This window comes from Neurospora tetrasperma (assembly GCF_000213175.1).
Source record: "Neurospora tetrasperma FGSC 2508 unplaced genomic scaffold NEUTE1scaffold_81, whole genome shotgun sequence".
In the NCBI taxonomy this organism is placed as follows: Eukaryota; Fungi; Ascomycota; class Sordariomycetes; order Sordariales; family Sordariaceae; genus Neurospora; species Neurospora tetrasperma.
In genome coordinates, this window is record NW_009799179.1 from 7,217,752 (window position 1) to 7,240,737 (window position 22,986).

General features: G+C 51.1%; 6 protein-coding genes across 6 annotated transcripts; 1 reads left to right on the plus strand and 5 right to left on the minus strand.

The window, feature by feature from the left end:
- Positions 1–4,259: 4,259 nt before the first annotated feature.
- On the minus strand, positions 4,260–8,037 carry NEUTE1DRAFT_150535 (uncharacterized protein; the record flags this gene model as incomplete). The annotated part of the gene is made up of 2 exons (XM_009858470.1): positions 4,260–5,445; positions 6,465–8,037. The coding sequence occupies 2 exons, from the start codon at positions 8,035–8,037 to the stop codon at positions 4,487–4,489; spliced, it is 2,532 nt and encodes an 843-aa protein (XP_009856772.1).
- A 1,723-nt stretch (positions 8,038–9,760) lies between these two features.
- NEUTE1DRAFT_150536 (uncharacterized protein) lies at positions 9,761–11,572 on the minus strand (the record flags this gene model as incomplete). The annotated part of the gene is made up of 1 exon (XM_009858471.1): positions 9,761–11,572. The coding sequence occupies one exon, from the start codon at positions 11,570–11,572 to the stop codon at positions 9,761–9,763; it is 1,812 nt and encodes a 603-aa protein (XP_009856773.1).
- A 3,490-nt stretch (positions 11,573–15,062) lies between these two features.
- On the minus strand, positions 15,063–16,715 carry NEUTE1DRAFT_92198 (uncharacterized protein; the record flags this gene model as incomplete). Its single annotated transcript, XM_009858472.1, has 3 exons — positions 15,063–15,702; positions 15,763–16,304; positions 16,531–16,715. 3 exons carry the CDS (start codon positions 16,610–16,612, stop codon positions 15,352–15,354), a joined length of 975 nt encoding a protein of 324 aa, XP_009856774.1.
- A 1,364-nt stretch (positions 16,716–18,079) lies between these two features.
- Positions 18,080–19,661, plus strand: NEUTE1DRAFT_133628 (uncharacterized protein; the record flags this gene model as incomplete). The annotated part of the gene is made up of 2 exons (XM_009858473.1): positions 18,080–19,026; positions 19,096–19,661. 2 exons carry the CDS (start codon positions 18,261–18,263, stop codon positions 19,659–19,661), a joined length of 1,332 nt encoding a protein of 443 aa, XP_009856775.1.
- Positions 19,662–20,136: 475 nt separating this feature from the next.
- On the minus strand, positions 20,137–20,954 carry NEUTE1DRAFT_106091 (uncharacterized protein; the record flags this gene model as incomplete). The annotated part of the gene is made up of 2 exons (XM_009858474.1): positions 20,137–20,864; positions 20,942–20,954. 2 exons carry the CDS (start codon positions 20,952–20,954, stop codon positions 20,137–20,139), a joined length of 741 nt encoding a protein of 246 aa, XP_009856776.1.
- A 167-nt stretch (positions 20,955–21,121) lies between these two features.
- NEUTE1DRAFT_73504 (prenylated rab acceptor 1) lies at positions 21,122–22,396 on the minus strand (the record flags this gene model as incomplete). Its single annotated transcript, XM_009858475.1, has 2 exons — positions 21,122–21,986; positions 22,283–22,396. One exon carries the CDS (start codon positions 21,822–21,824, stop codon positions 21,294–21,296), a length of 531 nt encoding a protein of 176 aa, XP_009856777.1.
- Positions 22,397–22,986: the final 590 nt, after the last annotated feature.

A 22,986-nucleotide genomic window follows, 5' to 3' on the forward strand; every position in this document is an offset into this window, starting at 1 on the left:
GCTTCACTTCCCCTCTCAGTCGTCCAATGGGCACTCTTGCTGAGTCGTCTCTTTGTCAATGTCCAATCCTTTGTTCGAGGTAACAACCCCCCTAATCCCTGAGATTTGAGAGATCGCAATCGACTGACTGATACTCTGGCGCTATGTCCTCCGGGATCCGGACAGCGGCCAACTTTGGGCCAAGTTTAATTCCCCCGTCGTGCTCGTCGACAAAGCCTGTCCCCGCGAACTGCCCCGTGAATGTAACTGTATTGGATCCGCAACGTCCGCGCCAGTCCGCATCCATCCACATGTGCCGCCGGCGTTGTTCAATCAAACCAGGAAGGGCTGGTCAAGGACAGCAGGTGCTCATGACACTGGCTGGGGTCGCTACACTTTTGGTGTCCTTTCGTGCATGAGGCAGCGCCAGGGCTCCAAGGATTCTCGCTAACACGATCCATCGTAGCCCCGGTGTCAGAGCTCTTTGAAGCCGAGATATGACAGGGTGAATGAGATGCTCAGAGTTAACAGGATACTCGCTCGGCAGTGGTGGCTACCATCCCACCATCCCTCATGAAATTAACTGCAGGGATTAGGGTCACAGCTCAAGGGCCCATGCCGCCATGGCAATCGACGCCACTGACCTGTTGGAGGTTAGGAAGTTGCTTTGGTGATTTCACCCGACTGCGAACGGCAGCATCTCATTTCACGCTCAACAACACGATTTGCGGAACTTCTTCTCATGCTGGTAAGTATTTGTGCTCGTTTCCAACGAATTCCTTTTGGATATACAGCGGAAGGCTTCAGATGTGGAATACAAGCAGCTCGCGACGCAAAGACTGGAGTGATGCTAAAAGCATCTGTGTCATCCCAACGCCACCGTCCCGCGGCCCCGCCTCCAGCCGCACCGGGATCGATGCAAACTCCAGTGTCTGCATGCACGAACTTGACATTACTGCAGGAACACAGGACAGGTGTATTTCTAGCACGCGCAAATACGCCCACGCTACCATTATGGATGGCTCTTACAGTAACTTTTCATCAAGTCCTTCTGAGCATGCACTGCGGCTTCACACAGTCTCGGTTGCCATATCTACCTGAGACGGGAATACCTCAAGCTCAGACGAAACAGGCGCCTTGGTCGAGACAGACGGATCCTCACTCCCGCTCCGGTTCCATCTGTTTCTGGATGCCTTCGGCCCTAAAATCAGTACTGTTCGACCTGCACATAACGATCAGCCACATAACGATATTCTGGTTATAACGCTCAAGATCACGGTAACGGTGCAGATTTGTATGGGAGTAACGATCAACCTTCGCATTACGATTTCGATCAGATTTTGACGGCGAGCCACACTAAAATCGTTATACTTGGGGGGTTTGGTTCAGTTCTGAGACGTCTAGTGACAGGCCGTTACAGCTTGTAACGGCAAGGAGTGGGTCCTTCCAGCTATCCACGGCCTTCTGATTAGTCTAGAAGCCCAAACTAGCCTACCTTACATTAACGATACTCTGGGCATAACGATCAAAACACCAGAAACACCCTTGATCGTTATGTGCAGGTTAAACAGTATCGGCGACTAGTGTACACTAAGATGAACTACCCAGTCCCCCTCCCCCCTCCTCCCAAAGGCCAATCCTCCTTACCAGCATACCAATAGCCCCTGGACCTGACGTGAGGGGCACTCATCTTCTTCGCGGGGCAGCCTGTTGACGAGGCATTGTCCACCTCGTCAGCAGATCTTCCCCCAAGACAGTATGTATTCTCCGACCATATGGCTCCGCCACTGTCAACAGCAAACATTATGAAGTCGCTTAAGCGACGGGAATATCAAGATTGAAGCGCGACAATGACCCCCGACCGTTTCGTCCCACCTTCTTTAGCTCATTCCTTTAGGACAACGGTTGGTACCGTGGGATAGACTGGCTGCTACCTGCCAGTTTTCTTCTACCGGCCATTTGCATGATACTTCCAACGCAGCTCCCATGTCCTTTGGTCATGAGCTGACCACGTGCGCAATATTATCAGATGTTGCTTCACTTTACATATCGAGCATAAATATCCAAGAGCGATATATACACGCGGTAACCAGCTCTGACCCTTGTGTCCAAACCAGCAAAAGGGCACGTTCTCCTACCGGTGCTGGCCTTTAAAGCTCAGGTACCTCGGTAGCTAATCAGAACATCCATGTCAATCTCCCAGTCGTGGTTAGGCGCAAGAACGAACGCCAAACAAGAGACATTGTGAAGACAGGGCAATGATAGGTGAAGGCTGTTTTGGGCCTTTTGATAGGCCTGATAGAGGCAGCCGTTAGAAATTCGCGGCTGCTGGAGGCAAAATCTCCTTTCTTTCTCATCAAAGAGACTTGCCGAGGTCAGAATTTGTGGTGACTGATGGCAGAGTTCGACACAGATAGACAGTCATCGATCGGGAAACTAAAAAGCAAGTCAACCACGCTGCAGGCAGAATTCCCTTTTCCACATGTTACGACTCTGCGCCAGGATATGCAGATTATCACCCCTTTTTTGCACATACACTGCGTGGTATCAGTATATGATAAAAGATAGGCCGTACTGCCACTCAGCGTACCATTTGGGACCCACGTTCTCTGGCGCAGACGCCGGTGGCTTCGTGAGCTTGGTCGTCCATAACCAAATGGAACCAATGTAACTCCCAAATAGGTGGGCCAGACTTTATCATTCAGGAACCGAATGGGACCCCTTTCAGCAAGTTGGAGATACGGACCTCTCGTGTCTACACTACGCAAGGAATATTGATATCTGCATGCAAGTCATCTATGTACACTGCCAAACCTCCCGTTCAATTGTCCGTTTCTTTCCGCCCGCAGAGAAACGACCTTTTCTCGCCCGCCCATTGGCTGGAACTCGTTTCGTGACAGACCAGAAGCCCCTGAAACTCCATCAAACTGTTCGGACTAGATCAAAACAAAACAAAAAAAAAAGCACCCAGGAAACCTGGAACGGCAGGCTGGAAAAAGGAAAGTCAATCACGCATTGTACCGCGCGGTCCGGGAAGTGGAGAGGAAGGTCAGAGAAAGCAAGAAGGAAGTAAAAGCATTTGTTTCTGGTGTTCAACTGCAACAGGAGGGAGAGTGGGGGGGCGGCTGCGAGGAAGGGTCCCATGGTTTTCCTTTTTGGTGTCTCTCTTTTGCAAACAAACGAGAAACAACACACAATGCCAAACAGTATGAATACGAGGAGATTCGAGGATCAGGGTCTTCCGTACGGTGGTCCAACCAACCCTCCCGAAACAAATGGATGGTTCCCAAATTAAAGGCTGCTTAAGTGCGAGGCACGTGCGTTTAATATCCGGTTTCCGGTCTCCGGTCTTTGGTCTTTTAAACAAGGAATGATAGGCGATTGATGTTTTTTCCTGATTGAAGAAGAAACGAAAGACACTGCTGAATACAAGATCCTAAATTTGGTGCCCATCTAACAGTGAAATATCAATTGGTGCGTAGCCATGGTGTAAAGAGATTTAGGTATACAGCGGCGTTGTCAAGGGAATCCACTGTGAAAACCTACTAGATTCTTTGCCTTATAACCAACTCTCTTTCAAATCATTGGTGTTGGTCAAATCCGAGCGCAAAAAGGGGGCATCAGCCTATGTAAAAGAAGTAAGGGAGGAGGAGAGGAAATGTAAAAAGATAGAAGGAAATAGAAAAAGAAACGAAAAAGAAATAAAAAAAAGAAAGGAAAAAAGCTTGGTTTTGATAATTGGTAACCACTCACAGAACATGTGCTTTGGCGCTAGACCAGATGTAGAAGTTGACTATCAAATCACCATAATGAAATGCAAGCCCGCCGAACCGCGATTTGACCACCATCTTTTCATCCTCTCAAGTCCCGACGAAATAAGATGATGTAGACTATAATCGAAGCATGTGTTGTGTATTGTATGTGGGTGTTTAGAGAAAGAACACAGAGGTCTTCTAAGAGCTAAGCAGTGAGTAAGTATATGATCACCGAGCTAAGAAGTATGACCAGGCCATTTACTTGTCACAACAGGTAGATTGAGCGCGGACGCACCAAAAGATCTGACGAAAGTAGAGGTAGGAAGAGCTGAAAAATGAAGCAGTGGAAGAAGTTAAGCTACACGTGGGGGGATAGGAAGGCGCTCTTTTATGTGTGACAACCGAGAAGGGATGAAAGACTCCTTATAAACTAACTGTACAGAAGGAACTGTCAGGTATTGGCATGTTGACGTACCAACACTTCAACCTGCAGTAAATGAAGAATGTCATGGTCATATATATCGTGATCATCAACATCATCAACTTAGCTACACTACATGGATATCGCTGCGCAACATAAATTCATCAAACCATCGTGAAAGTGGCGCCCTCGCTAATTCATTTCTCCAATCACCTCAACCCAAAGGTAGAGGTAGCAAACTCCAAGCTCCAAGCACCATCCCAAACAAAGAAGCAACAGAAATGAAAGAGTGCAAAGGGCAGCAAGAACGCCATTGAATAGCCCCGCACCATCAGCGGTAGTACGACCCTCTCTCCCAGCTCCTATCCCTGTCCCTGTCCCTGTCGAACGTCGCCTTCCTCCTCTCCTCAATCGTGATATTAATCCTATCCATCTCCCTTTCTAAGCTCGTCGTCGACGGACTCCTATGTCTGACTGCCGACTTCGACCTCGCTGAGCATATGTCCCTGTCCTGCTCCCACGGGTAAGGCAGTCTTGGTGGCGGCGGGCTCCTCATCCTTCTCGGAGGTAGTGATTCGGAGTGCCTCTTCGGCTGCTTGGGGCCCTCTACGTACCGATACGTCTCCAGCTCCTCCCTCACCGGTACTGGCACTGGGACGGGCACGCGCACGGGAACGGGTACGGGAACCCGCACCTCTCGCTCGATGACGACTTCGCGTTCTCGGCTGCGGCTGCGGCTGCGGCTGCGTTCAGCGTGCCGCGATTTAGACCTCTTTTTCTTTTTCTTTTTCTTCTCTTCGACGTCGACGGCGATGACGTCTATGATGTCGGCGTGCACGTCGTCGTTTAGAACCGGTACCCGTGGCGGAGGTGTGTTTGTGTGAGTGTATGTGCGTCCAACGTCTATTTCTGTCTCCCGTCGGGTATGTTCATGGACATGATGTTTGAGGTTGTGATGTTCGCGGTTGTGATCTTCATGATTGTGATGAGGATGGGCGGGCATCGGAGCGTAGACGGGAGGGGCGTGGTGAGGTGGTCCCGGGTGAGTTGGAACATTTGCGACTGGTGAATGAGGGTCTGGGCAGAACATCGGCGGTGATGGCGGCGGTGCGGGCTCGAGCACATGCACCGGGGGCGAATGAGCCGGTTTAGCCGGTTTTTCGATAACTGCCGCTTGCTGCTCAGACGCAGGAACGATCGTGGTGACTTTCCTCCGGACGATCGTGGAGCCATTGACAGGAGGCTCTAGATAGAGACGTTTTCTGTGACGGTGTACTTTGTCGGCGTACACTGGCAAATGTGTTGGTGTCAATGTTCTTGTGACAGACAAGGTAATTGAAACGAACGTACTGGTGACAGATCTATCGGCTTAATGTTGAATACCTCGCCAAGTTTGAAATGGTCTCTCGTCGTAGTCTTCACTAATCTCTGGAATTGGTAAGAGAGGGCCGTGTTTGTATACTAGTAGTGTTGTGCGTCGAGAGCAAGCTCAAGAAAAAGGAAGCGAGAAGGGCCCGAGATAATAACTCGGTCCATGCTCCATGGTGAGGGTGAGTCCAGCCCTGCCAGAGGTTCTCGTATAATCCATCGGGTTCTCGACTGCACGCTACCTACAACCTACGCGTTTTGCGAATCGGGTGAGACATTAGACTGGATGAACTGGATGCTGATGGTGGGATGGCTTAGTTGGAGAGGGGAACTATGACGTCGGACAGCCGGCTACACTGCCTCTACACTATGTTAGATTGGGCGCTTGGTTCATACACTAAGTACTGCCCAATACCACTGCACTGCAAGACGGACCCCTGTGACGTGATCGCCCGCGGTGCGTCCACAGTAAATGCACGAAGAATCTGCACAGTCAGTATGCCCCTGACCTCACTGCAACCGATGCTACCGCTAAAAGATTCACCATACAGTATTCATGATCTCGACGCTAGTTTGGCTATTCATGTGATTTTCTGGGCGTTGAGTGTAGGTCCTTAAGGCTCCGGATGCGATTGGTTGATTAGCGTGGGGATAGATCAACCTGAATGAGACTTTTCGGTATGCCACGATGATACTGAGGTGTTGAGAAACCAGGCGCTTTAAAAGTCTAGAACGATTGTGTAAATGTGCTCACAACCTGATTTATTTTCACATGTCCATAGGGGAATTCAAGGTTTACAACACTTCAAGCTTTCCTTCCTTGCCTTCTGACCCGTGATTATCCTTGGTTGGATTTGGAGAAGCAACATAATGTCTTTATTCAGTATGAGCCTCTGCACCAGCTATCGTGACTCCGGTCAAGCCTCCAACGCTTAACAAACCATCCTCATCCAGATCCCGTCTCTCTCTTTGCCTCCTCAGCTCATCAGGATCCGGCATATATCTGCTGATAACAGTGTATCCCAACGCCAGCAGCACCATCAAGACCCAGATAGCATAACCCCACAGCCACTGCGTACGAACGCTGATAGCGAAGAGACTAGCGAACAACGCCGGCGAGAAGGATCGCACGCCACTGACCAACGATAGAGCCAACGCGTTTAGCGTCCCGAGAGTTACAGGGCTGGGCGAGGTATCGTTCAGGGCGAGCTGGATAGCTGTGAAGGACATGCTAACGCCGCATCCGAGACACAACAGAGCCGGCATAATGAACCAGAAGATGGTCTCACCCGTCGAGCCACCGTTTCGCAAGAGGAGGCTGAAGAAGGGGCATATGGCAAAGAAGAACGGATACGCGATTGCGCACACTCGCAGGACGCCATTGGTGCCAATGCGGTGCTGTAGGGGAGGAAAGACGAGCAGGATCCAAATCGCCTGTGCCAGGCCGTTGAGACCCATCAGGAGTGAGATCTGCAAAGGCGTGAACCCAAGGCCGCCGAGGTCAATGCGTGTGAACCAAAAGACGGGCAAGATCGCGGTAAACGAATACGCGAGCAACATGATATGGCCATATGTGTAGAGAACAATGGGTACACCTGGCGACTTCAGAAGATCCCAAGTAGTCATGGGCGCAGGTTTGGCCGGCGCACCAGACTCAGCATCGCGGCCGCCGCCAAATACTTTGTTCTCGAGTGTCTCCTCAGCAAGGAAAGCAGTAACCAATACCGCAGTAACGCCGATGCCGCCCACAGCAAAACTAGGCAATGCATAAGGATAGTCTTTGAAGAACTGTATGTTTCCAAAGAGCCCCGGGTACTGTTCAGCAGGATCCGCCAACGCGCCCCCTATGAGCGGACCAAAAAGAATCCCCAGGTTTCCGGTAAAGGCAAACCAACTGAATGCGCGTGCCTGTGTTTTGGTGGTGCTGTGCTCCGAAATCATGGTCCGAATGGTCACAATAGTCCCCGCAAAGACACCCGCCAGACAACGAAACAAGATCATCTGCGAAATGGTCTTGGCCATGCCAAACATGGCTGTCGCAAGAGTGACACCCATCAGAGAAATCACCAGCACCGGCTTCCTCCCAAACCGATCCGCGGCCTTTCCCCACAAGATCATGACGGCCATCTGCGTTAAGGAAAACAAAGACTCTATCAGGCCGCTATAGAAACCGACGTCGGCGTCTGCCAGGTTGCCGTTCTCTTGCGCCATCTTGTTGATGTACGGGAAGATGGAGAAGAAGGCCACGGGCTCGATCCATCGAGCGTAGCATAAAACAACAATTTGAGCCACGGGGAGAGGCTTATCGTCTGGGTCGACTTCACTGCTACTCGATGGCTCGTTTATAAGCGTAGTAGCCTCGGAAATTTCGGAGTCGGCGGTTGGGGCGATGTCTCCAGCAGCCAACAACGGCGTGCTCTCGCTGGCTTGCTCTACTGATAGTCTCCGAGTTCTGGGTGGTCTGTTCAGGCTACCACAACTGTCAGAACCCCGCGCGGGCGCGTTGGGAGGCATCTTGAGGGGAAGCGTAAGTAATCCGGGTAGGATGTCCGAGATGTGAAAGCGAGATGGACTACCGGTGTCTTGGCTTTGAGGAAAACACTCGAACGTGGTCCCTCTCAGTCCTCAAGATCGAGGGAAATGATTGCAGATGACCGGTGAAGAGAAAAGATGATAGGCAGAGAATACCGCGATTGAAAGCATTATGGTAATGACTGACGACACTTGACAAGAAACAGTCGCGATACAATGAACCGACTTTCCGACTAGGTAAGCAGCACCAGTCGAGGTGTGAACAATACTAAGCGCAAGTCTCGAGCTGTCGAGGTACCTTTGACAGTTGCCACCAACTGTCATACGCCCAGCTTTTGTTTACAGAACATGATTTCATTGGTCATTCGAAAGGGGAGCTGGGTCTTTGGGGCTACATATGTAGAACCTCGAATTTCAGGGTTCGGGGTTAAGCGGGGTTTGGGTTTTGTGTGAAGATGAGCCCAGAGAGCATGTCTTCGCCGACAGTTTGTTGCCCCATCATTTATATTTTTTGACCCTGAAATCTGGCCATCCTCCTTGCATTGTATAATGTATAAGCTGCTACCTAGAAGCCGTGCAACATTGTTATATCAAAATGCGAGAATCGATATGGACTATGATGCAAACATTTGCCGAATTTGGAAAATTCCATGCAAGCAACCAACTTGCACCACTTTCTCATCACTTACTGGGCATTGACGTCTCGCTTTTATGTATTTAGATCTTTGGAATCTTCGGGGGCGCTGAGGTGGACATACGCCTCGTTTCTGGTCATTTGAGGGTTATCAGCGAAAGTTCAGAGTAGGCAGGGTCGTTGGTGCAGCGGAGTGCATCCATTCACTACTAAGAAGTTTCAACAGACAACACCTTACTTAAAATCCAGCGCTGGTATTACGACAAGTATCATAGTCACCACCACAGAGTCCAGCTGAGACTTTTTGCCTCTGAAGACTTGCTTCCAGGCTCTCGGTCTTCTCTCGCTTATCTGCTGCTTCCGGTCAATACCGTCCAGTGTCATCATCCCGTGTCGGATCTCCCCGCGGGACTGTCTCGAGCTAAACAAGTAGAGATTATATCATATTTTACCGGCAGAGATACCCAAAGAAAGTAGCCGCAATCCCCTAGTACCTCAAAGGATAAATATAGGTTTCTCCGTGGGAGTGTTCAACTTCAGTTCATCAGCTAGGTGAAGATGGAGAGGGGAAGTAATTTCGCATGTGCTTTCAGTGAGCTCGGTGATCTTCAGGTGAGCCAACAAAGTACCTAACAAGAAACTTGATCTGTACGTATGGCTAGGTACGTTTGGATGATCAACCAGCAAAGCTTCAGCTCCTGAATAACAAAGATAGGTAATAGGAATGATGACAATAACAATATAAAGAAGAAACAAGTCGGTGCAAAACGATAGATAAGTGACCAGCCGCTTGGAATCAGCTGTCTCACAGGGTACATCTACCATTTCATGCACAATCATTCCTCACTTGAATAGAGCCTGTCAAGTTCGCCTAAACATATTGCCCATCCTCTATTTTTGGTATAGTAAATGGAAACCCAAGTCTGAAATACACCCCCGTTGACAAAACTAGCAAATGCTGTGACTCAAGAGATCTCGTCATTTCAACACTTCAACGGCCATCACCACCCTCATCTCCCTTGCCCTCTTCCACGTTATACAATACAACAGTCACAACAATGGTAACAACAGTCACACATACCCGCCCCTTGTATACCTCCAAAGCAAACTCGCCCCCTTGATAGCTGGTACTCGAATCCTAGTGGCATGCTTTCCTATCCTTCCTTCCAATCCTGCACGCAACGACTCCCTTTCCCTTTCCCACTGCCTCTCCCACTCCCATTCCGCCTCCCTACTAGCACGGCCGCTCCAGCTATTCTTCTCTGCGGCTTTGGTGGTGGTGGTCGTCGTCGTCCCTTTCCCAGTTTTTTTCCTCCGTCCGCTAGCGCTACTTTCTTTTCCACCTTTGGCAGAATGTTTTTCACCTCCATCCGCTACCTTGGCAGCTTCTGCTGCAGCCAAGCAGGCAAGTCTATGTCTCTCCATAACCTCTAAACTCTGCCTAATCGCCTTTTGGAACCGTTGTCGGAATCGTCGCCAATCGTCGTTGGTCGGCCAGGGATCGGACCACTCGCCTCCACTTCCGCCTCCCCTATCTCCTCTTTCTCCTCCTCTTCCTCCTCCTACTCTGTTGACATCCCCCCTTACATCTTGGTCGTCATCGTCGTCGTCGTCGTGATCGTTGTTTGTCCATCCTGAATTGCCGTTGCTGTTGCTGCTCCCGCCGTTACCGCCCCCGCTAAAGTTATAGTAATCGAAATTCTCCCCATCACCGTCATCCTCTTTGTCTATGTCGAGCGGGTAATAAAGCAGCTCGTTAAGGTGCGGGCGTCGAGGGGCGTGGTTGATATTCGCTTCGATGTCGAATTTGAAGCGGTAGGCTTGGTGGACTAGTTGGGGCCGTTGTGGTTGGGACGGTTGAGGCTGTTGGTGTTGGTGTTGCTGTTGTTGTTGGAGGAGTAAAGGGAAGGGGGGAAGCTGTGGTGCCAAGTAGGAATCCTGTGGAGAGAATAAAGGATACGGTGGCAGTAGCGGCGGGAGAGACGGGAATAATAACGGTGATGAGTACGGTAGTTTATAAAGGTTCCCGGGGGTTGCGATGGTGTTCTTATTGCTGCTGCTATTGCTGACGGTGGAATAAAAATGGAGACCATTGCTGGCTGGTTCTGCGAGCGTCGGGATAGGATTGCTTGATGATGACCTTGACGGTAAAATAATGCTGCTACCAACGCTACTGATGGGAGATGGAAATCCAGTGGCGCTGGGCCCGCTCGTGAAGAGAGGTTGCAGAGTGGTCGAAACGGAGTGTTGAAGCGGATAGTTCGGGATAGGGATCATGGTGCCGGGGAATCGGAAGTCAAACTCGAATTGGAACTCCTGGTGAACGATGAAAATGAGAACCTTGAGCCGTGGAAACTTCGCAAGGTTGGTAAGCAACTTTCCCATGTTGGTCTTGGATACCTTCCAGCTCAGCACTGGATGGCAAATCCCCGTGTAGATGCCATAGGATGTTCCGAGCGCGAGGCGGTTGATGTTGTCTCGAAGGAACGAAATTTGGCTCATAAAATGGAGAGTACGGTGAAGCCGCTTGATGAGTAGGTACGGCTCAAGAAGGAAAATGTCTCGAGACAGGTTGACATATTTGGTTGTCCTCCCCAATGTTAGAGGCTTGTAGTTGTGAAGAACCAAAGATCGACTCTCATGACACACAGCTGCTAAGGCTGGCGGAGGTTCTGGATGGATGTTGGCAAACATCAAACCTTCATGGGGAGGGGTCTTTCGCTTCGAGTTCGGTGCGTCCAAAATTTCATAAACCCGTGGTTCTGGCAAAGAGAACTCCCATATAATGTTTCGCAGCTCGGCCGGTAGCCGCTGGAAGTTGGTGAACTTATCCACCGAGTTGACTGGGCAGCATTGATGGATGCCGTAATGATTATAGTGCATTGTGAATTGTGTTTACCCGTATCGTGCTGATATGTCGGTGCCGATTTGCCACAGCCTTGAAAGATGAACAGAATCCACAGGATTTGTCGTAATGCATTCGTCCTTGCGAAATGGTGATAGTGTTGCCGCTCCTCCTAGACAGATATCGCTTGGTCACGGCCCCTACGATCTTCCACCGCAGGGATTTGAAGTGACACTCGAGATGAACGAGTAACTCGAGAAGCGGACGAATTTTATAAGCCGTTTTGATGTGTTCCGGTCATGTCTGTACCACCACTTATTTACTGGCGGACGAACTGGCCACGACAACGTGGCCGTAGATAGCGAGGGGAGTTCACCACAATAAGATATCAAAGACGTGGAACTCTTATACCTCTTAGTCAATGACTAGTCTTAAGAATAACGAATCAAGAAGGTCACAAGGCGTAACTAAGGGCTTTGCATCACGTCATCTAATCTTGATACGGTTAAGTGGCTTGAAGGAAAGAGAAAGTCGATACAAGTGTCAAGATGCGTTGAAGGATCAGATACATGTGATCGAGGTCGGGGCTTGCCCCATACCTGTGCGCTTCAGCTCCGTCACTGGACAAGGCATTTTCAGGGACGAACCGACCGTTAGTCTTGAGACAATTTAAAGCTGACCAGGCGTGCCAGGTAATATGTAAGTCAACACCCAAGTGCGCGAACGGTTTAGGAAATTGTCAGGAATAAGGAAGAGCTAGGACTTGCCCAACGCCAGGAGACCTGGCTATGCGAGTTGCTCTACACGGCAAGGCGTGCCCTTGACTGGAGCAAGCACACTAGTCTAGGATGGAGAGGCGAGACGTTCCGCAAGGAGGATGCTCCACAACTAGACTGGCCGTGGACTACCTGGAACAGGCACCAAGATGATGGATGGTGATTCAAGAATCGTCTGGCAACCACCGGTTGCCGCTTGGCACTGTCGAGGTTTGTCATGTTCATGTCATACCTTGAATCAGAGCGGGAACCACGATATCCATCCCTTTGGCCATTGGGATCGAAAACTGCTGCCGTTTGGACGGATCCCAATGACCTAGAAACGGCATGAAATGGTTACCCGGACTGGAGGGGTCCTTTGTCGACAGCGTGGTGGCAGACAGGTGATTGCGAACTTGCCTGTAAGGGTAAGTCGATTCAGAAGAAGTACTGGGTTGGTTGGTAGTGAACAAGCAGACGGATGATACATGACTAGGGACTGGTATGAGCTATTCTTAGCATATAGGGACCACCTTTTATGCCTGTAGCGTTTCGATTCATTACAGTCCAATACATACTGGTTTGTTTGTTAGCTCGAGACCCCCGAGCCAGCTTCCCAAGGACTTGTCATGTCTGGTCAGTCCGTTTCATTTCACGACCAAAGCGTAAACTAGCTTTGAACATGGTATTTCTGAAATTTGAAAGTGTCATATTGGATCTTTGTGTTGATGGCTATCCCAGCTGTACCTGACCTTTGATTTTATCCTGGTAAGCTTCGTTTGGGACAAAGCGGTTTGGATTTCGTCCGATATGGTAGACTTGGAATACCAAGCCAGCAAACAAACCAGCGTTAGATTGTAGTATCCAGGCTTACCGATCTTGGGGCCATGGTGACGTGCCGTCGAAACAGAGTTGCAGTTTACGCGATAGTCTTGGAACCGAGGGGTAGGGGTCAAGCGGCTGGACCGGATGCCTGCGTAGTGTATCGATGAGACGACGTAGGTAGAGGGAAGCGGGGGTTTACCTCAAGTTGGCTGCTAGAGCTTGTAGCTCACTAGTCTAGCAACTGACTTTTACCTTGTCATTGCGCGCAGGTTTCGGATGACTTCAAAGTAGACATCCATACTAAACTTTCTGGAGAAAAAAAAAAAAAAAAAAAAAAAAAAAAAAAAAAAAAAAAAAAAACCAAGTTACAGAACCTAGCCGAAAGGATGACAGCTTGCACAGTTGTTAGTGCTGATTTCGGACTGGAGTGTCTGATTGAGTAAAAACCGACGAGGCGTAGGAACTAGTTGCGGCGGATATGCCAGTGTGTATTCGAAATATCGTATAGCATGCGTCAATTCCGATATGAACGCCTCTTTTGCTCTGCGCTGTAGGCAATATCCAATACCGTATGGACATTGTTATGGATTGGTAGGACATCCGAAGGGGAACACCAGGATCCATGGGTCAGCTCGTAGCTGGCTTGAGTTCCGCGACGACAGTCTGTCAGACTCGAGACTTTTGTTGAAAGACCGCACACCCCACGCACACGAGTCGATGGGGAAGACGACGATCAGTCATTACGGTTATACGGTGGCCAAACGCTGGCACGCCCATGGATCCTCGCATGCTTGTCTCGCATAATCTTTGCTCATATAAACCGGCAACCTGGAGGCTCCGGCGTGGGCGACAATATGTGTTAGCCGAGAGACGATGTTATGCTGGGCCGAACAAACACATCGTCCACACAAGTTAGGCTGGAATGGTTGAGCGCAATCATGCCATTCTCTACGGAGAAAAGCCCCATGTGAAGAGTTTCAAAGACACTAGGCGAGGAGAAGGGTAATGGAAACCGAGATAATGTGGCCCGTCGTTTTGCGCTGTAACACACTACAATCCCATATGGGAGCAATCGAGATTTCAGTTTCTGCTTGGTCAGGCTTGCCTGGCTGTGAAGAACCAAGGACTCGAGGTCGAGGAAGGGGTCACACAAGACAGGAACCATCACCAGGAAACCGATTCCCGCCAGCATATTGCAGCAACCGAAGCTTCAGTGTTGAAAGTAGGTACCTCTAGGTAGTGTGGTTGGAAGCGGCGCTGACAGCGTGTGGTCGATTCGTGCTGAGAGTCTGGAACCGTGGAACGGCGTCAAGCGGGATTCTACACCTCTGCCAGGATAACACTACACTAGAAAGTCCCGTCGACTTGAGCTGGTGACATTGGCTGACCGCAGAACGCTACGACGTCGGCGCTACGACAGAAAAGGTGCCAAATGCTCTGCCAGCTGCCAATAGTACCTCGGGGCTCGACATGCTGAGCCCACCTCAAAACTCGAAATTGTGGGTCTGCCAGGGTGACTAAGCTGTTTCAGATGCTCCACTAAATTTTCTCAATTTATTGACCTCGAGCCAAAATTCCCTTTCCTCCTCTTTTTCTCTTTTTTTTCCTTCGTGCGGCGGTCACGACTCATTCAAAACATTACCCGTGTTGCTTCGTTTTCATCTCCTTCCGGAGATTCCGTGAAAACGTCGCGTCAGTCGTGGCCTAGATAAATCATATTGCAGGCCGATTTCCTCGTCAGTCAGTCCATCGAGAAACAACCCCTTAGGGCTGGATGGTGATGAAGAGATCGGACATTTTATCTGGGGCTACTTTCTTTGACTGTTGTGCGTAACTGGTTTAGAGGTCGCTTTGGTGACTGCGAGCATTGTCTTGAGACCAGCTCTGCGACTGGACTAGTATCACCGCATTGACTATTCGTCATAAGGGCTACAATCGCAGGATGTAATCAACGCGACTGTGTAAATTTACACATATCCTTCACCGACGTGATGTTTGAATACCCGTCCCTTCGGTCGTGGTGCTGTGCGTACAAGGACCAGCTGCAAGACTGCCTCTAGCATCTTGATAATGTATAGATCTCTCAAGAACGCACTCATACTTTGGATATGGGGATTGGTTGGTTTGCAATGCGCACCTTTGCTCCCTATGGCACCATCAAAACGCCTGCTGCCTGATATTAGTGGTATCTGAATGCGCAATGCCTGAAGCTCGACACCAACACTCCTCTTCCTCTTCTACTCGCCCGGGAGATCACCGATCTTCTCCAGTTTGCCCATATCCCTGGTTGCTCCTGACTCTCCAATGAGCCTCAGCCTATCAATCCTGACCTTCTCGCTATCCCCGTCCCCATTAGCAACAAACAAAACCAAGCTGTTGATGTTCTGGAACCGGACGTAACGCAGAGGAACGCTAGCAGTTCCTTCCTTGTTCCAGTCACTCTCTGACAGCTCGATATCTTGCGTGGCTTGAAGATCTTCTGCCTCGTCAAACCCGAGATTGTGTGGCTTGTTAACAAAAAGCTTGATCGTCTTCGGCCTCGTGGGCAATTCGTCGTCGTCGTCATCAGTGGGAGGCAAGGAGGTAATCTGTTGAGGTCATGTCAGTTGCGTTGTCCGTCATCTACTCGAACCTTTTGCGGGACCAACCTGGAGAGTATGCAATTTGAGCATAGACTGAAAGGGCATGAAAAGCAGCAGTTGGTCGTCGGTGTCACTTTCAACCCAATCCTTCGCGGTACCTTTGCCTCCAGACAAGGCACTTGGCTTTTCGGTCGAAAAAAGCACTCGGACGCCACCGGTCTCTGTGTCGACATTCAAAAGCTCAGACCGGTTGAGCTCAACCTGATCGGTGACATCCACGTACCCGCGGGGAAGTGCGGCACCCTTCCAGCTGCTGGAGCTCCCGCTTGCCTGTTCAGTCTTTGCCGAGTCAACTGCGCGTTTGAGTTTTTCAACCAGTTGCGCTAGCCTCCTAGGATTGTCACCAGCAACCTTGTCGATTTCCTTGCCGTTCTGGAAGAGCATAGTCGTCGGGAGGGTCGTGATGCTGTAGGCATTCTTAATCGCCTTCAACTCGTCCACGTTGACCTTTGCGAGCTCTAAGACCGTGCCGCGTCCTTCGATGCCTTGAGAGTGGTGTTCGAGAATGTGGATCGCTTCCAGTGAGGCCGTGTTACTAGGCGAGTAAACTGGAGAAAACTATGTTAACAAGCTGTTCTTGACGAACCGCGCACCGCCAGGGAGAGATGGGTGCGTGAAAGAAACGCGAATGCATGGCGAAAAGGCGCCTCCACGCTTCCGTATCCAGACGTTGAAAGTGATGACATGGTGAGCAGCGGCGAAGTTGTATATCACCAGGGCATGCGATTCATGGGGATCGCTTTCTCGAACGACTGGCGTAGGAGTAGAACTTACATTGTGCCACAACGATTTTCGTGGCATCCAGTAGGGAACTCCATTCCGCTGGGCTCTTAACTTCAACTGCAGGTGACACCATCCTGATCAATACTCTAGAAAATGGCGAAAGGATAGAATGACGGGGGTTTGTGATCGCAGGGTTGCAAGTTGCAAGAATTATTGAGAGTGGAAGCCAAGCGATGACAACACAGAAAGTGGAAGCTTTCAGACAAGTTCGAAGCCCAAGGTCCATTGCCCCGCGCTTTCATCCTACCCCTGCAAGGCAGGACCTGTTGCAGTGGGTGATGGAGTCATACATGGTTAAGTCGTACCTACGCAAAATGTGCATTTGCTGTCGGCTCTGTATACCTATGTATTTATCAACGTTACATGATAACACCTATCGCAGCAATATGATGCTAGGAAATTACGAAACGATGGAACTTTCTGCAAGCTGGAGGCCGTGAGTGCAAGTGAAAGGAAGTCCGTCGGCGAAATAAAGCGTCACGGCGGGTAGGTAGAGGTAGCCCAGGTACTAGGTACCTCTCTACCTCTACGGTTTGTACCCGTGCCACGTGTGGCTTATCAGGTACCAACCACCCCACCGTTTGCAGCAAGGGGAAGTTCAGTTCGTCGACATCGCTCATCATAGGCGAGCTCAGCTGTAAGTTGGTTCTTCCGATTTTGTCATTTCGAGAGTTTGCGACACAGCAAATAAAAGCCGTGATCTCACATACTGCCTTGACCTTCACAATTCATTATCACGCTCTGATCGTCTTAGTTTCGGCCAGATAACAATAATGTACCAAACCCTCAGTCCATGACGGACTTACTTTCTCAAGTCTTACAATAACAACAACAACCTCCTCATCCACGATAAAGTCCATGGCTTGCTTCTCCAAAAGGTCGTCCCTGGCTCCCCCGCTTCGTTGTGACCACTAATCCCCACTCACCGATTTCTATCCAATATTAGGCAATCATTCTGCCAGGGCTGTTGGTGCCATGGGTGCCGAGCCCGAGATTCCAACTGTGACAAGGGTCACAATTTTAGGGGTAGACGGTCCTGCGGTTCAAGTCCAGTCTCAAGTTCTGGCGTCCAGTCGCAGACCTCAACGAGCCCCCAGCCTCATGAATTTTCAGCGGTGAGAGACGACTGTGAGAAAGGTTGAATCAAGTACGCCGCTGGAGATAGGGCTACCTACTTTGGACTGTCGGACTGTTGTTTGGGCTGGTCAAAGGCATGACAGGTTTCGAGAACCAATCCCCTCTCCAATCTCGCCGTGTTTCATTACCCTATCCTACCGTTCACTTATACATGCACAAGATCGAGTCTTGAAGTGTGGTGACGACGAGTTCCAGACGTGCCACGGCAGCAATTCAAGAAGCAGATACATATGTCTGTGTTAGCTGTCAATCACCGTGCAGATTTCCGCTCCTGAAAGGTGAAACTCAGCTCCCAACATTGTTCCCTACCTTCCCTAGACGCGTCAAGCCGCTCCTGTTGGTCGGAGAGGGTCCGATCCTCCTCCACTTCCAGTAACCTAAACGGCCCGGACCTGCGTGGAAGCAATCCTATCTTTTTCTCGAACCATCAAATCCTTTACCAGCAACCGGCTTGAAGAAGACCAAACGCGACCAACGCTTTCGTATTCACAATCTGACATCAAAGGGCAGTGCAATTCTGTCCGCTCAAGAAAAATCGTTCCACATATACATACATCTAAATAAACCCAACCCAAACCGCCAACATGGGTTTCCTCGGCGAGGGTTTCATGTTCTCCAGTCGTTCATCAAAGTCGAAAAGGCCAAAGCCTTCGCATCGGTCCTCATCCTCCAGGCAAAGTAGGGAACAAATCGAACCCAAGGAACGAGACCGGGAGCTCAAGACACGAGAGAGAGAACGAGAACGGGAATTCAGGGAACGAGAGCGGGAACTAGAACGTCAACAAGAACGGGAGAGGGATCGTGAACGGGAGCGGGAGCGGCCACCACCACCACCACCAAAGGCCCCCTTTTCTCCTCCAGATGCCAGTGACAGCAGCGGGAAAAGACGGAGGCAGGAAATGTACAGCAGGGAGAGTTATAGAGCGGATGAAAGGGCAGCAGTACCGAGAGGAGGACCTGACGGGAAGGAAGGAGCAGAAGGAGGGACAGGAGGTCTGGTCGGCTTCTTAGCCTCTCTCCTCCTCGGCGACGACGACGACCTTGACGGCATGGGCTACGGAAGCGACTCCGACTCTGACAACCCGCGGCGCTCATCTCCCAAGACTCCCAAGTCCCGTGGCGGGCATGGATATGTCAATTCAGACATGTACGGCGACGATGCACCTCCACGCGACTACTTTTCCCTTTCTCGAAGGACCAGCAGCCGACTGATTGACCCTCTCGGCGGCGCCGGTGGTGGTACCCCGCGCAGCAGTCACGGTGGCAGACCGGAAAAGCCTCCCAAACGGCCATCGTTCTTTAAATCCTTTTCCTCATCAGGCAGGCGAAGTTCTTTTTTTGCCAAATTCCGTACGTTCTACCTTCTCCCCCCTTCCTTCCTTTTGTCCAGTATCAGTCCCTAACCCTCACCCTCTCTAGGCCGATCATCCTCCTCTTCCTCCTCCTTTTACAAACGTTCTCCCCGCCCTCGCCTCATCAAAAAGCTCCTGAAGAAACTCAAGCGTCTCCTCCGCGACCTGGCCTACTACGCCCAGCGACACCCGATGAAAGTCTTTATGCTGGCCATCATGCCGCTCATCACCGGCGGCGCCCTGACGGGTTTGCTCGCTAAACTGGGCATCCGCCTCCCCAAAATCGTTGACAGACTGCTGGCGCTAGCGGCCAAGTACTCTGCTGGCGACTCGCTGGGTGCCGTAGGGGAAGTGGCGAGGTTGGCGAGGGATGGGATTGGTCTTGGTGGTGGTTCCGGCGGCGCCGGTGGTAGTAGTAGGAGTGGTGGTGGCGCAGGGGCGGCAGCGGCAATGATGGGGGATGCATTAGCAAGAGGGTTTAACACGACTCAAGTTGAAAGAGGTCGGAGAGGAGACGGGTCGGTGTGGGAGAAGAGGACGATGGAGAGAGATGGGGTGTTCAATGGGTCTGGAGGACCGGGGTTGAGTTGGCAGGAAGGGTTGAGGAGTGTTTTGAAGATGTTATCGGAATAGGATGGAGGAAGGCTGACTGACTGACAAGGACAAGGGTGGACATGTCTGGATATTTGGGTGTTTTTGGCGTTCCACGAGCCGGGCGGACACGATTTCCGGGGGGATATGTTGTATGTGGTACATGAGGTACGAGACATGGATGGTATGCGGCATCTATACTTACTTTCTTGCTTGGAACTTGGTTTGTGGTGGCCCTCGGCGGTTCTCAGCTGGTTACGGAGCAATATTAAGTCCTCTGCACCATATTACATATGAATCTGATCGAAAAGAAGCATCACAAAATTTCACAAGCGATGGAAGAAATTGATTTGATGGGGAAATAAATATTAAGAACCATAAACTACTATATCTGTCAACGCAACACACACACAAGACATCTAGCCAGTCAGTTTCCTGTTTCTTTTTCTTTTTCTTTTACCCTGCCCAAGTGCAACCGATTTCAAAAGCAGAGGTCCCAAGTAAAGAAGTAGCCATTTTAACCACGACTTCTGCGCTTGGAAGAGTTTGACGACTTGGAAGAACTACCAGTCAACATCTCCTTCCGCTTGACAATTGAAGGTGGGTCACCAGACGTCCTCCTAGATGAAGAGGAAATATCGTGTAGGGATTGCTCCTCTGCAACTCGCGCACGCTCCGATCGGTCATAATGGTTGGTGCTCCTCCCGGCGGAACTGCTGATCCGTGATGAATGCCGGTGCCTGTCTTCCTCCCCCGCCGAATAGTCGCCCGGGCTCAGATCGCTGGTAGTCCGGTGTCTGTCTGATGTTGTTGTCCGACTCCTGTGGTCGCCTGTGTACGTGGGACGAGTGGTACCGCCGGGATGCAAGTACTGGAAGGGATCGACTCCGCTTCCGGTTGAAGCTTGCCGCGAGATATCGTGGTGGGGAGAACTGCCTGATGCTCCAGGAGAGATATCGCCGTGGGGAGGAGAATCGCGAGAACGCCGAATGGGACCGGGTTGGTCTTTGACATATGAATAATGAAAAGGCGAAGAACTCTGTTCCCTTTCAGCAGTAGTTGACGACCCGCTGGGAAGACGTGATGGAGGAACCGGTGACTGTTCCCGCGGGGTTCGCGAAGGTTCCCCACGAGAATTGCTCCGAGGCACCTCTATCTGGCCAAGAGCACCTAGCGGCACCGCGATCCGCTTTTCCTTTTTCCTACGCTCTTCGCCGTTCTGACGTCGTTGATACCGTTCGAGAGCTGCCAGTTCGTCCTTTGTCAGCTTGACGTCGGCCTTGCCCTTTGCTTGAGCCCGGCGAATCCGTGCCAGGGCAGACTCGAGATGGACATTGTCCTCCTCGTCGCTCGCCGAGTCCCCCGAATCATCATCTGTTGTGTCCGCCCCATAGATATGTCTTCCGCGTAACCTCGCACTACCACCCCCTTTATTGCCCATGTCGACACCCGTAAACCGAAGGGAATCGCTAGCGAATCTATTACCCAAAGGATTTGAAACCAACCCTGACCCAACGCCTTGTGTAGTATGAGGGCCGCCGTCCTCGCTGTCCAGTTCTTCCACCACACGCCCAGAACCCCACCAACCCTCAGCATCACTCCCGTTGCGCGCCCGCTCGCGCCTCGATGGTCTTCCCCATTGGGGCGCAGATTTGGGAGCTCGCGGCCGACCATTTAGACCGCCTCCCCGGAAAAAGCCTCGTCGATGGGCTTGTCCATAAGTGAAGCATGGCCAATGATGACCAAGCCGCTGGCGCCAATCAACCACATGACAGTGAGGAAGGGCGAGGAGAACAGACCGATCGGGATCGCAACGACGTACAGTCCCGTGTACAGCTGCGAAGTGGTGAAGCGGTGCTGGCCAATCTCAAGATCACGGCCGTCGAGCTTGCCAATGAACCACATGCCGGCAACGACGAAGACGATGTCAAAGAGCAGCCAAGGGTTAGTGAGCAAGGCGTAGATGCAGAGCATCACGAACACGACAGCATAGTTGCTGGAGAAGTGGCCCAGGTTATAGTTGACGCGGGACTGCATCTCGGCGAAGTTTTCGGGCTTGGAGAGGCGCTTGATATCGAAGAACTCCGAGAGAGGGCGCAGGTTCGAGAAGCGGTTCGCAATCGAGCCTGAACGGAAGTTCTGGAAACGCTCGCCCATGTTGAGGCGAGACGTCAGGACATCTATGGGGATCTGAATTCGCGACATTGTGACTGTGTGTAGAGTGGGTTGAATTGCACTAAGTGCGTAGCTGAGGTTGTAGGGAGTCGCACGGCGTTTCGAGTGCCAAAGTTGGTGTTGCGTGAGGCAAGAATGGGTTTGAGGACAGGAGACGCGTGTTCAAGTTGCGGTGGGCTGCAATTAAGAGATCTGGCAAGAGCACGGTGGTCAGACTCGAGGGCGAATCAAAATAAAACGCTGGCGGGCGCAGCCACTAAGGTAGGCAGAAAGAAGGGAATGGCATTGGGCTAGCATGTGCAAAGCTATGAAGGTACCCGCCTCTAGTAGGTAGGTACGTAAGGTACCTAACGATAAGGAGCAGGCTGCAGAGAGGTCGGGTCCCTTTTTTTAATTGCGGTTACGCGAGCATGGCGGGGCGATGCCGCGATGGGAATGGGACAAAGGGGTGTTTTTTAAGGAACATGGTTTCCTTACAACTAACGTACCTCTTTACCATGGGAAATGGGGGAAAGACGGTGGTCGTCAGGCTCTGTAAGCATGGAAGTCCAAGTTCACGATAGAGATGTTCGTTGGATGTTGAAGGGCGAGGAACAGCAGAAGGTAGGTAGGTATCCAGTCTTGAACAGTCTCCCCGCGGGCGGTGTTCGTTTTGAACGAAAGTCAGGGTCCGAAGATGGTGATGTTCCAGAATAGGGGTGGGTTCCCTTAACGCTAGCTGCCCTGACTCCGGTGCCCCAGTATGGTGGCGCTCCTTGCCCTGTGAACAGCCCCTGGGTCTGTGCTGCTGGCGGGTTGACCTGAGCGTGGTGCCCGAAGTGGCCGTGTCCGAGCCCTCCGCCGGTCAGACAAGTGGGGCTGAACCGCGGTGTCTTCCGGTGTCGAGTGTCGGAATTCCGTCTGCTTGCCCCTTTACCCGAGCAACGTCCTCGGAGGGTGGGTGGATGATCGATGGGATGAGGAATTCAGGAAAAGTTCACATTGAACAATCTGAGGGAGCTGTCAGGCTTTTAAAAGCGGCGACTATGCACAACCGATAGAGGGTTATCTCGCTTTCCAACAAGGAAATGGGATTGGGTCTTTCGGTCCGCCAGAGTGAAAAGCCATCGAAGCCCAGGCACCCATGGATCGCCCATTGGGTGCTGATCATGTTGTTATGGCGACGGCGGGGTTGAAGGCTACCCCTACTAGA